The 12,643-nt window shown below is 39.1% G+C and overlaps 1 protein-coding gene across 1 annotated transcript in view; it reads left to right on the forward strand.

Moving 5' to 3' along the window:
* The window catches only part of LOC135212978 (uncharacterized), a 199,226-nt gene that overhangs the window by 159,311 nt on the left and 27,272 nt on the right, over positions 1–12,643 (forward strand). Inside the window, exons 4-5 of the mRNA XM_064246741.1 lie at positions 2,380–2,478; positions 3,690–3,790. Of these exons, the coding sequence (XP_064102811.1) occupies positions 2,380–2,478; positions 3,690–3,790 (200 nt within the window). The remainder of the gene's footprint in view (positions 1–2,379; positions 2,479–3,689; positions 3,791–12,643) is intronic.

Raw genomic sequence — 12,643 nt, forward strand, 5'->3', positions numbered from 1 at the left:
CAACGCTATATACTCGCACGTCACAAATGATACGGGAAAAGAGCGTGCGAAACTCTGCTTTATTTTCACGTTTATTATCGTTTAATTCGCCGTTCAGCTTTTAAAAACGAGAATTTTTTTTTCTTTCAGTGCTCGAAATGTTGCGTTCCGTAGCTCCGAAGCGTCCAACATTCCGGAGAAAGCCCGAAAGTGCAGTCTCGTCTCGCACCATTTACTGGCCGATTGTATCATGTTCAGTCCCCAGCTGTTCTCAGTAACCCTCGAGTTACATTTTCATATCTATTTGTTTACATTCATCGGGCGCGCGGCTTCTTCGTCCCCAGCATCTTAAGGGGGAGAGAGAGACGAGGCTCTTTCGAGAAAAGATGAGCTGTAATACAATAAGAAAACGCTTTCAAATATATGTATACATCAGCAAATAATCATATACGTGTACGTATGTATGTATGAGTGTGCCTACTAATAGAATATATGAAAATCTACTCAAAACACTTATATTCATTTAGTCATACTATCCACATGTGTATATATATATGCACATATACCTCTCGTGATAGCTGTGTGGTTAGAGCGTTTCACTGTACGTCCTGATTTCTTGGTTCCTAGGTTCGCGCCCGTCAGCCGACGAAATTATTATAAGCTAAAAAATTCCACTTCGGCTAACATATATGAAAATATATTAATTCCGAGGTAGAGCCAATTAGATATTAATATTAAAGGACATGGCATCCCTAATCGTTTATATATACATACATATATATTATCTATATATATTTATATATATATCATTTATTATATATAATATATATATTTATTCGACTGTCCCAGTTCCCATGCGAGCCATCCATAGCTCTCCTCCATTTGTTTGTTGAGAAGACGTCAACACAGAGTTGAGAAATCCTCGAGCATTGTGTAGTGAAACAGTACGGTGGGAAAGTACTCTTTGTTCGTCACGGCGTTCACCAAGTGTTAAGTCCATCTTATTGTTTCACGCGTTATCTCAGAGCTGGTTGATTGCGGGACACGCGATGTTTGCAGTGTGGAGAAGGTATCATGAATAACGCCAAAACAATGTAGTACCCTGGAGGAGCATAGGTGCCCTGTGGCATTCCCTTCATGTTGGCGGTCTCTCGGCGGAATGACTTGGCACCCATTGGCAGCATTCACCGCAGCACATCTTACAAATCATTCTCTGGAAATAAATCTCTTTCTTATTTCTTCATGCGAATGCCACACGGGGAGTCCAGTTTTTCCAAATGGGAAAAGATTTAACAGGAAATTGTAAAAAAATGTAATAGGAATCTGGAAAACCTCATTGTTTGCTCTCTGTCAGCAATGACAAATATCTATTAGCGAAGGATTCATTCCCACCGGGAACCACAGGTCTCTGCTGTCTTCTTGGAACACGAAACCCCCGGAGCTGATTCCAGGCATAGTCTTGTTCAGAACAGCTACACACTCACAATATTTAACTTTCATTTCGCAATCTATGTATAGGCTCTCAAGGTTATTTTATCCTAAATTGTATTAGTATCCAATCACAGATAACTTTCATTTATGTAAGCATACAGTTTTGAATGTATAAGTGTACTTCATTTTATACGTCTCTCTCTCTCTCTCTCTCTCTCTCTCTCTCTCTCTCATAAATTTCCCTCTGCCTAATTTGCTTTGTGGGTTAAAAGTTTTACATAATTGCATATGAAGTCTTGCGCAGCCTTGAACTATGACCCAAATACAAGGAGTTTCCTTCCGCTATCTTCTTCTTCTTCTTCTACTCTTTCTTCTTCTTTTTCTTCTTTCTTCTTTTCTTCTTCTTCTTCTTCTTCCGTCTTTGCTTATTCGTTGATAATTTTTAACATTCTTTTTTACAGATTCTGTGATTTACAAGTTTGTGACTTGTAAATCACAGGGTTAGGTCATAAGCTTATTGAATGTGATATTATTACACTATTTGTATATGTATGCATATGTATATATATATATTCTCTTAAACAGAATTCCATCTAATAGATAAAATAGCCCATAAAATACCAAAATGTTTTTATGAGCTTTTTATTATATATATATATATATATATATATATATATATATATATATATATATATATATTATATATATATTTATATATGCGATATGCGTGTGTGTGTTTGTAATGAGAGACAGAGTAAATGAAAGCTAGTTGAAGCTTTTAGAAACGAGCAGCAGCATCCAGACTAGAGAGAGAGAGAGAGAGAGAGAGAGAGAGAGAGAGAGAGAGAGATCACAAGCGAGTATTAAATATAGAACGGCCTGAAAAAGGCGAGGAGAGCGCAATAACAGTTGGATGATCAGAACTGAATGCTAATCTGCGCCTTCATCTGATATATCGATCATTTTCAGAGATCAGTTCGGTATGCAGGTAATACCAGAAGCAGCACTCTGCCGGCCCTTTTGCTATATAAGGAGACCTGGTTCCGAGGATCTGAATACTACATAGAGGTCAGTCTCTCTCTCTCTCTCTCTCTCTCTCTCTCTCTCTCGTTCTCTCTCTCTCTTCTTATATTTCTTGTTTCGCTCTCCACTCACACGTAAGTTAACTCCTCTTGGAGGCGAAATTGTCATTCTCTTTTCGTTCAAGTGCGTAAACTAAAGATAAAACTGTGTCCATTCTCTCTCTCTCTCTCTCTCTCTCTCTCTCTCTTCTCTCTCTCTCTCTCTCTCTCTCTCTCTCTCCTTGTATGCTCCGACATATTTGTTTCGCTCTCCTTACACTTAACTCTTCTTGGAGGCGAAATTGTCAGTCTCTTTTCGTTCAAGTGTGTAAACTCTAAAGATGAAATTGTGTTCATTCTCTTTTTTTTCTGTGATGTGTTTGCGTTGAATGTGGGTCGGCTACGTGTCAGTATCCTCTTCAATAACTGATTGATTTCATCAATTTTCTTTCACGACTGTTTGAAAACAAACGGAGAAAGTTTTCATTGATTTTCATTGGTGTTCTCATCATGTCATTCTGGTGACCTGTTCTCGTAGAAAGCAGTTCTGGTCATTAATTCTTATTACGATCGTTATACTCAATGATATTTTTGTTCCCGTTTTCGCTGTCACTTCGGGATCTTGACGCTGGAAAAAAAATGGCCACAAAGATGAAGAGATAGTCATCATTGCCTGGAAAAATAATACTCCTCTGGAAACATGAAAAATAAGCTTGATCTAATAAAAGGAAATAATCTGAGACGAGATGTTTTAAGAAAAATCCGAAGGAAATCTTATTCCTTTCGGTGACTATGAGACTAATTCCCCCTTATATCTTTACATTCTATTATTTCCTACCTTCCCTGTCATTTTTGAGAATGGAAAACTGCCTCCATCAGAGCTATCCATCTGCTTTGCTTATAGGTCTAATGGTGGCTTCTCTTGGAAGGATCTCGTGCGACTCATAGATCATTTAACCTGACACTTTTTAGGAGGCTTTTGCTATCGTCAATTAGTTTTACCTGCCGCGATAAAGATTCAAATTAATGAAGATAAGTAACGACGTTTGTTTTTGATCGAAATCTGTAACAGGTTTTGTATTTACATTGTAAAATTCGCAAAAGTTTGGAAGATCAATAGCAACCAGAGATGCCAGATTCCATGATCAAACGCAACGGAAGTCTCTAGACCTTGATTTGAACCTCCTCCTCCTTCTTCTTCTTCTTCTCTCCCTACAGGCTGAGGACGGAGACGCTCTGGTCATGATTCCGAACTTCCGTGACCTGGGAACGAACGCTGAGTCTATGATCCTCGTTGGCTCCGAGTGGACCACTTTCCCGTAAGTCTTTCTTCCTCCGATGAGTCGTTGCTTTCCATCTTTAAATCTTTTCCCGTTGCTTCCTTGTAACCCAATGGTTCTTAACCTGGGGGGGCGGGGCCGTCAGCAATTTCCATGGGAGGAGCAAGCCCTGGGGAGAAATAAAAAAATCTCTACTTATATTCGTTATTCTCTAAACAAGACTGAGGCACTAATATTCAGAAGTTTATGAAAAATGCAAAAGTATCGCCTTGTAACGTTACTTTCCTTTAGAGTCTACTACTCTAGTTAGGCTCGTTGGGCATAATACCCTGCTTTGTGATTATTGACCTCCTTTCTTATCCTTCGAAACCCCTTCTCTGTCTTATTTTTTTTTATTTTTTTTATTTTCCTTTGAATCTAGGAGGAAATTTTATTCGTAGATGCAAGGGGCCGTGAAAGAAAGGATCAATTTGTAGAGGGGGCGTGGCAGAAAAAAAAAGGTCAAGAACCAATGTAATCTAACCTATATTTTTAAAGTCCTTTAGAGCGCAATGTTTTATGAAAAGAGACTTTTTTTTTTTTTTTTTTTTTTTTTTTACTGTCGAAAGGTAAACGAGTATTTTCAGAGTAATTTTGGTCTACGCTGCTTGGATGGTTGGAGCTTCCCTTTTCTTATTTGTGCTCATCGCTTTGAATGAAACACCAGGACGGAAATATCAAGTACTGGCTAAAATAGAGTAAGAATCTGAAAGTGTGTTTGCGTGTGGAGAGAGAGAGAGGGAGAGAGAGAGAGAGAGAGAGAGAGAGAGAGAGAGAGAGAGAGAAATTAGGTAGGACAGAACAGAGCTGATTGCCAATGCCAGTCTAAGAAGGCTGAAAAGTCGATTAGCCTTCGGTGATATTTTAGAATACAGCCGCCTTTTCTTTTGCGGACGCATACGTTTATAAAAAATATCATACGAGAAGCCCATCGGTTCTCTCTAAGAAAAATTGTCTTTTAATGAATGGATTTTGTTCATTAGAATCTCAGCGTGCACTCGAGCACGCGAATGTTTTCATAATCGGAAGACTGCTAATAAATGGTCATGTTCGAAGGTACCTACTGGCCGCTTTCTCGTGCGCGCTTACGGTTCTTCTGGTGTCTTTCCATACCTGAACGCCACCAGCTGGCGACTGACGCTGAGGTTACCGCTTCGATTAATGAATTAAGAGCGCATGACATCGTGCAAGACCTCACTGACATCAGACACGCAAGCTCTGCAAATATGACCTGGGGGAAGACTTGCTATCTGGGTTACACATCTTGAGCATAAACCTTTCGGAGTGACTCTTTGCAGGGGTTCATTTGACTGCTGCACTGCACCTTTCGGCGTGCGCTGCTGTGATGCTCACTTCAGGGAGCTGAGACTATCCATCCACTGCCAACACTGCTCCGCACTGGTCGGAGATGTTTTGAATTCTACAAATTCTCTCTCTCTCTCTCTCTCCTCTCTCTCTCTCTCTCTCTCTCTCTCAGGCTGTTACTTTCCAATTTTCTCAGCGGATATCATAAACTCGCCGGTGGTGCGATTTCACGCATCCATTGCTCTTTCTGTGGTACTATGGATTTCTTTGCTGCTCCAATTTTTCCCCTGAACTTCAGCAGCCTCGTGTCCTTCAAGGGGCCGGTTTAACTGATTCTTTGGGCCTACACTCTTCTCTTTCTCTTCCTCCTTATCGCTTTTCCGTTAGGTCCAATACGCATAAGGACATCAGACTTCCTGCCCCATCAAACTGTTCAGTGACGAGAAGACGCTTGACAGCGTCCACATACCAGATGAAGGAAGGTCTGACGTCACGAGGGCATTGTCGTTAAATATGCAGATTGAATTGAAACTATCCAAGAGCGATTCAGATGCGAAGAATTAATTGATGGAATCTTGTCCAGTAAATTAGCAGTAAATATTCGTGTGCTGCAAAGGAATTTTTGCCCTCATAGATTCTGTAATGAAAACCTGGTCGGAGGCATAAGAGAAGGTTCAGACTGGATTTAATGATAAGACACTTACAGACAGATGGGCCCCTGAGATAAACCCAAGAAAAGCCTAAGAAATGAGACCAGAGTGTTCACAGGGGACGAAATAGCACTAGCTTGGGAAACGATGATCCAATATCTCTTAAAATGGAATTTATGGAAAAACTAACGGAGGAAACTAAGCAGTGGACAGGATGAAAAATGTTTTTAAACCAAAGCCACTGGAACTGAATACGGAAATATAATAATATAATCAATTATTAGTATGATCTGAATTGCCATACGAATATTATAATGGAATAACAAGGAAACTGCCGAAAGATTCTGTCTGTTTGAAAACCAAGGTGTAAAAAGACTCGTAGGAGTCATAAGGCAGAACTGAGTGAGGATTTTCGACCATAAGGGAATTTACGAATTTAATTGAATATAGAGTTTAGCAAAAGGCCAAGTACTGGGACCTGAAACGGAAATTAACAGTAAAAGGTTTGAAAGGCGTAACAGGAGGAAAACCTCAAAACAGTGGCACTGTGAAACAATTGTTACGAAAGGGCGGACAGTAAGATGGAAAAAAGAGAATATGAAAGAGCCTTAAGTAATGCCTACAGAGCACCGCATGAGGTTCACTGACGGCTCTAACCTCCTAACGTGGGGGATGAGCGGGGTTAATGGGGTTTAATCCTGTGAGGGGTAAATTCTGTGACAGACGGATCTAGGATTCTGTAGCTAGCTCTATATATTACCAGTCTTTTCACAAAATGTGGATTTAATTAATAATATTGATAACTTAGGAATTTCCACATATTTCTATAAACAAATTTATTGCAATTTATGGCGATAAATCAAAGAACTTTGAAGTAGCCTATGAACAACGTTATCTGCACCTCTTCAAATAGATACTTTGTTTAAAAATCGCAATGTATTTATACATTGCTTAGCCTTTGTTATGGAATTAAGGAGTCAATACTTGTTTCCAAGAGATAAACAAATCATGCAACACACATCAGCTTGAACTCGAATCGTTCTTTGTAGATGAAATGATTTCCCTGTTTAAAATTCTTAAGCTAAAAAACGCTCGACAACCAACGAAATGTGTGACTAAATCAAGAGGTAAATTAGTACAATCAGATATTTCTACAGCTAAGTTTTTAACAGTTCCTGTTCCAGTTCTTAGTCCTTTTTCACCATGAACCATTTAAATATTTTTCCCATTGTTTTCAGTTGTTCATAGAATTCTTTAGAGGGCTTCGGTAATTGTTTTTCATCACCTCTGCGTAGTATACTTTGTCCACGAGTTATCTTCTAATGGCACGCATGACCCAAGATATGGATATTTTGGACATTTATGGGCAATCAATCCACCAAGTATTCTATATCACCTTTTTCTATTGCTTCCTCAAGTTGCTCATCGTCAGTCTCTTGCAAACTTTCAGTGAAACTATTTTCTCTTTCTTCTGCACCGAAATTATGTGGTAAACAAAACATCGTGGCCGAAAGACTCAATTCACGTTGTAGTGATTCATCGTCGTTACTATATGAAGTTTGCATCTCAAGCAAAGAATGAAAAGCGCCAGCTGTTGTGTTATCTTCTTTGCAATTGTCGTCTACATTATACTTTGATCCCATGAGAGAACTATCTTTCCTTAAAAGATGACACCTAATTCTTTGCTTCACTGCAACTGTCGATGGGTGCTGATAGCAACCGCGCCAAGAAATGCTCAAGTCCCTCTTGATTGAGTCTATATGTTAAGACATATGATGTATCGAATTTATCTTTTACAGTTTGTAGTCATTTGGGCAAAGACTGTGAGGAAATGACTAACCCCTTTTGATTTTGCTATATCTGCCATTCGTTAAAGAATTTCGTCTTGGTTTGACATGCACTCCTCGATATTTTTTTTTTTTTTTTTTTGTCTTATGGCACTAGATGAATTAAAACTTCAAACCAGGAATCTACAAGCGAAATGAACTGACTTGTGGTTTCCCAGTCTCTCTTGAAATAATCCTTTGTCTCCAAAATATCTGAGGGATTTCACAGTTGCTTCTGAAATCAGTTGCACAGCTAATTTAACACTCATACGTTGAAGGCCTCGGATATGTAGTACTATATGCTTCTCTGACTGACAGCTTAGGGGAGGTTTTCAGGTCGTTTTTGCTCCTTATTATAAGTTCCTTTACGGATCCGCTTTATTGAAAGAACATCCGTAAATAGCACAATAACGAGGCATTTTGTGTGTAGGTGCAGGTACCGTAAGTTTACCAGTTTATTATAGGTACAAGGAAGAGCTTTGCACTGAACATCAATTTTGTTTACAAGCAAGTGGCAGACTCTACCGGTTGGTTATGATTTAGCTGGCTTTCTGCCAGCATAGACTCTTGCTCCTAGAGCAGCCCATGAAAACTACCATAAACAGCGGCTTTAAATCCGGCCTATTAGGCCTATCTGAAGTCATAATCCGACCAAATGTTTACCCGGGCATAAGAGGCCACGTTTTGGGTCACTGATGGGTTGACCTGGTATTAGACCTTGGATGAGATCATGATGAAGGAGGAGAGATGGAGATGGTTGGGACATGTCCTATATTTGAACGCGATGATGGTCAGCTGGGTTCCTGTGGGTCTACCAGAAGAGTTAAGAGACCCAGACCTACATGGCTGAGAGTTTTTGTAGCGAAGGCTGGAGATGAGTGGAGATCTGTGGAAGTAAAAGCTTAGGAAAGTCATGGCGACGGAAACGATATGTACGTATGGGTATATATATATATATATATATATATATATATATATATATATATATATATATATATATTATTATCGGGCTACAAATGTCCTTTAATATCCAATTCCTTGTACCTCGGAATTAATATATTTTCATATGTTTCAACCGATGGGGAATTTTATAGTTGATAATAATTTCGTCCTCTCGTGGGTTCGAACCACGCATGGGCGAAACAGTGATTCACCCACACGGTGTCACCGTATTTTAGTACTAGCCCCTGGGGTTGAATGTATTTCGCTGCGTTTAGTACTAGCCCCTTGGTGGATCAAATGTCCCTAAATGCATTTTATATAACCCTTGGGGCTAGCACTAAATGTTCCTAAGCGAATTGGTCATTTCACAAATTCTCCAGGGATATCATATATATATATATATATATATATATATATATATATATAGTATATATATATATATATATATATATATATATATATATATATATATATTGATATCTGCATGTGTATGTTTGTTGTACTACTTTGCATGTACGGAGTATCCGAGAGAGAACCGAAACGGCAGGGGGGGATGCCCCCATGCAGTGGTTCTTGAGAGTAGAAGGTGTCAACGGACCTGCCCCAGGTGACGGCTGTGTCTCGTCGCCGCTCGCCTGGGAGGCCGGCGACCCCCCCCCCCCCCCCCCCGCCCCCCTCCCTCCGCGGGTGGCGGCGGGGGAGGGACGTGTCATCAGCAGAAAAGCTTATCTGCGACAGCGTTGCCGAAATGCCGAATTTCCCCCCGATTTGCCGAGAAAAAACTCTACAGGCGGAGAACCAGACCTTCAATGCCGAGAAAAAATCGGCCTGCTTGTTCATGCCGAGAAAAACTCGGCATTCTTCTAGGGGATTGATTTATCGTCTCAAATAAATTTGAATACTTTTTTTTAATTAGTTAATGTCTTTTATGTAAGATTGGGTAGAAAATGATTATTACTACATTATTATTACATAATATATGTGTAAATGATTCTTTAAGAGATTCCACTTAATAGGCGTTGAAAAACGTTCAACAATTCAGTGACGGTAAGGAAATTAGCATAAAACAGGATATTAAATCTGGAATTAGTAAAATATATTCTCAAACATACTTATACCCTGATATATGAAGAAAAATAATAAAAAATTTTTGTTTTATTTATATAGCCTATATGTTCTATAATGTTGATTATAAACTGAGTAGTTACGTATCTACCTATATTTGTGTAATTTCTGTTTTAAAAAGTTTATCTATAAAACTTAATATGTATATATCATTGTTGTTTTGGTTGTAATTGTGTATATACATAGCTAATATATACTTTTGTTGAATGATGATGAATATAAATCGATGAGGTTGCATAAGATTGGTTTATTTTCTTAAAGTACCCCTGGGCCATAAAATGAATTCCGTTTTCTATAAGATGCCGATTTTAGTATGCAGAGCTATCGGCAACGCGATCTGCGAGCCTTTTAGACGAAGATTCAGAAATGGCGAAGGAGGAATTATGATGATGTTCAGTTATGGATGTGCTTGCTAATGCGCCCAGCCAAACCTCATTTGTTTAGTCTTGATTTGCTCGAGGAAGAGTTACCGAACGTTATGATGAACTGTTCTTTTATTTATTTATTTTCTTGTATTGTAAAGAAACAAGACTTCGTTGGAAACCGTAGCAGGCAGGAAATCAAGTGCAGATATTTGCTTATGACTTAGGACTACCTCGGTTACAACTGCCTGATTGCTACTGAACGACCTTGGAATTCTATTAGCAATATAAAAGAATCTCATTATATTGGGTTTGTTTATTTGTCTCTTGTCAGGTCGTGTTAATTGGCCTCACAGCCGCCCTGCCGAAAACGTCGTCACACGCAGATGACTGCGAGATGGAGAGACAGACAGATAGATGGATAGATAGATAGATAGATGCACAAGTCTAACATCTAAATATGTTAATGCTTATGATGATGCGCAGCGCTGACGGTACCATATGCTCAGCGTAGTTGGAAGACGTTCGTACACTTCTAGATTTTATGTACGTCGCTGCTCTCGTGAGAGAGAGAGAGAGAGAGAGAGAGAGAGAGAGAGAGAGAGAGAGAGAGAGAGTGTGTGTGTGTGTGAATGCTTGTACACACCGTGGTATAGTCTAGTATAGACGTGCTTTGACTTCATATTCTCGTCTGTCCTTGACTGAGAAGAAGAAGAAGAAGAAGAGAGCGAGGTTGCCATTCGACGAAAAATCCACGAATGATGTGACACGGGGGGTTGCAGATAAGGACGCCTGGATTTCAGGCTCGCGAAAATTAGAAAACGCTAACTTGAAGTTAGTGTCACACAGAGAGAGAGAGAGAGAGAGAGTCGCTTCACGTCGCATTGGATTCTCTCACTTATCAAATTTCAATATGTCATCTTTAGAGCCGATGCTTGGATGAGTAAGCAGTAAGTATTTCTGTGATGTGCGAGGAATTTATTTCTTGCGAGTTTCTGCTTGCCGTCCTACGTGAGGCGAGATCGGGGAAATGTTTTTTTTTCTTCGCAGAAATGTCATTGGTCCTTGAAACCAAATTGTAGACGACAACAAAAAATCCCCGGAGATTTCTGATGTGCAAAACTGATTTTGCTCAGTGGCTGTATCAGTTCGAAGTAGCCGACCACAAAACGAAGCAACGACGATACTTAGTCCTATAAAGCTCTCTTGCTTAGACGCTGTTGTTTGGTCTCGTCTCGTGCAGTCAATCTGAAACAGAGTTATGATCATTATGTTCATGTTTATACTTCTGACTCGTGTTTTATTTTATTTATTTATTTTTTTCCCATTCCTCTGTCCAGAAGCCGTTTAAACAGCACGGCTCGGAAACAGGCGAAGAGTGAGGAAGAGAAAGAGAGAGAGAGACAGGGAGAAACAGCTCTACTACGCTTGACGTGTGGTTTGCTTGCGTGTCTGGATATCTTTGATGTCTGTTATGAGAGCTCATTAGTATACTGGGAAATTGTAAACGAAAAAATACACACGCACAAAAAAAAAAAAGGAACATATGTCGCCAACGTACATTAATTTATTGGTGCATGAGGCGTACAACCTCAGTGAACGAGTCGCAAGAATTCTACCATTGCAAACTCCCACCCTACCTACACCCCCTACCCCTCCCTCCCCCTCCCCAAGTTTGTTTCCTCCCTTCCAGAGGAACCCCCCTGTTCACTTCTCGCCCTCACCCCCAACTTGGACCAACTTCATTTCACAACTGATCAGTTTGTTAACTTTAGGTTCCTCTGGATGCGATTCACCGCTGGGGAAGAAATTACATAAGCTTTTACTTTGGATACAATATACAATATATATCTATATATATATATATATATATATATATATATATATATATATATATATATTATATATATATATATATATATATATATAGATATATATATATATATATATATATATATATATATATATATTATATATATATATATATATATATATATATGTGTGTGTGTGTGTGTGTGTGTGTATTTAAACATAGGAAAGTGATACAGCGAAGTACAGGTTCTTCTGCCTTTACTTTAAGTCATTTGAAAGCAAATTACATACGACTGAACAAAAGATTACAAGGGAGACCCGGTTTTCCAAGCCAATTTAATGCGTACAGTGGTCATTACACTTGAAATCACTCATCGGGTCAGGAACAGCTGTCTAGGATTAACTCAGGTTCGTGGATAAAACAGTGCAAGTCAAAGAGCATGAGAGAGGATTGCTAAGATACTTCAGTTTATCTCTTAAGTCTCCTTCAGACATTTTATTTAGAGACCTGGCCTCAACTTGAGATTCTTTTCGTTCGTTATTTGTATTCTAGCAGGTTCTTGGAGGCTTCTGGAAAATAAATTCTAACGTCTTGTTGTTTTATTATTATTATATTTTACTAACGGTGGTGTTAAAGTCTGTGATTATTTCCTCCGGTGCAGAAAAAGAACGCCGTCCTTTTAGTGTTAGCCAGGCGATGAGGATGTTCTTTTTACAGCGATATAAAATCAATATATTTACTCTGAATATTGTCAACGCTAATTCACTCGACTCAAAGCGGATGAAATCAAGGCAAACGAAGAGTATTTGAAGGTGACTCTTTATTCCTTC

This window comes from Macrobrachium nipponense, chromosome 42 (assembly GCF_015104395.2).
Source record: "Macrobrachium nipponense isolate FS-2020 chromosome 42, ASM1510439v2, whole genome shotgun sequence".
Taxonomy (NCBI): Eukaryota; Metazoa; Arthropoda; class Malacostraca; order Decapoda; family Palaemonidae; genus Macrobrachium; species Macrobrachium nipponense.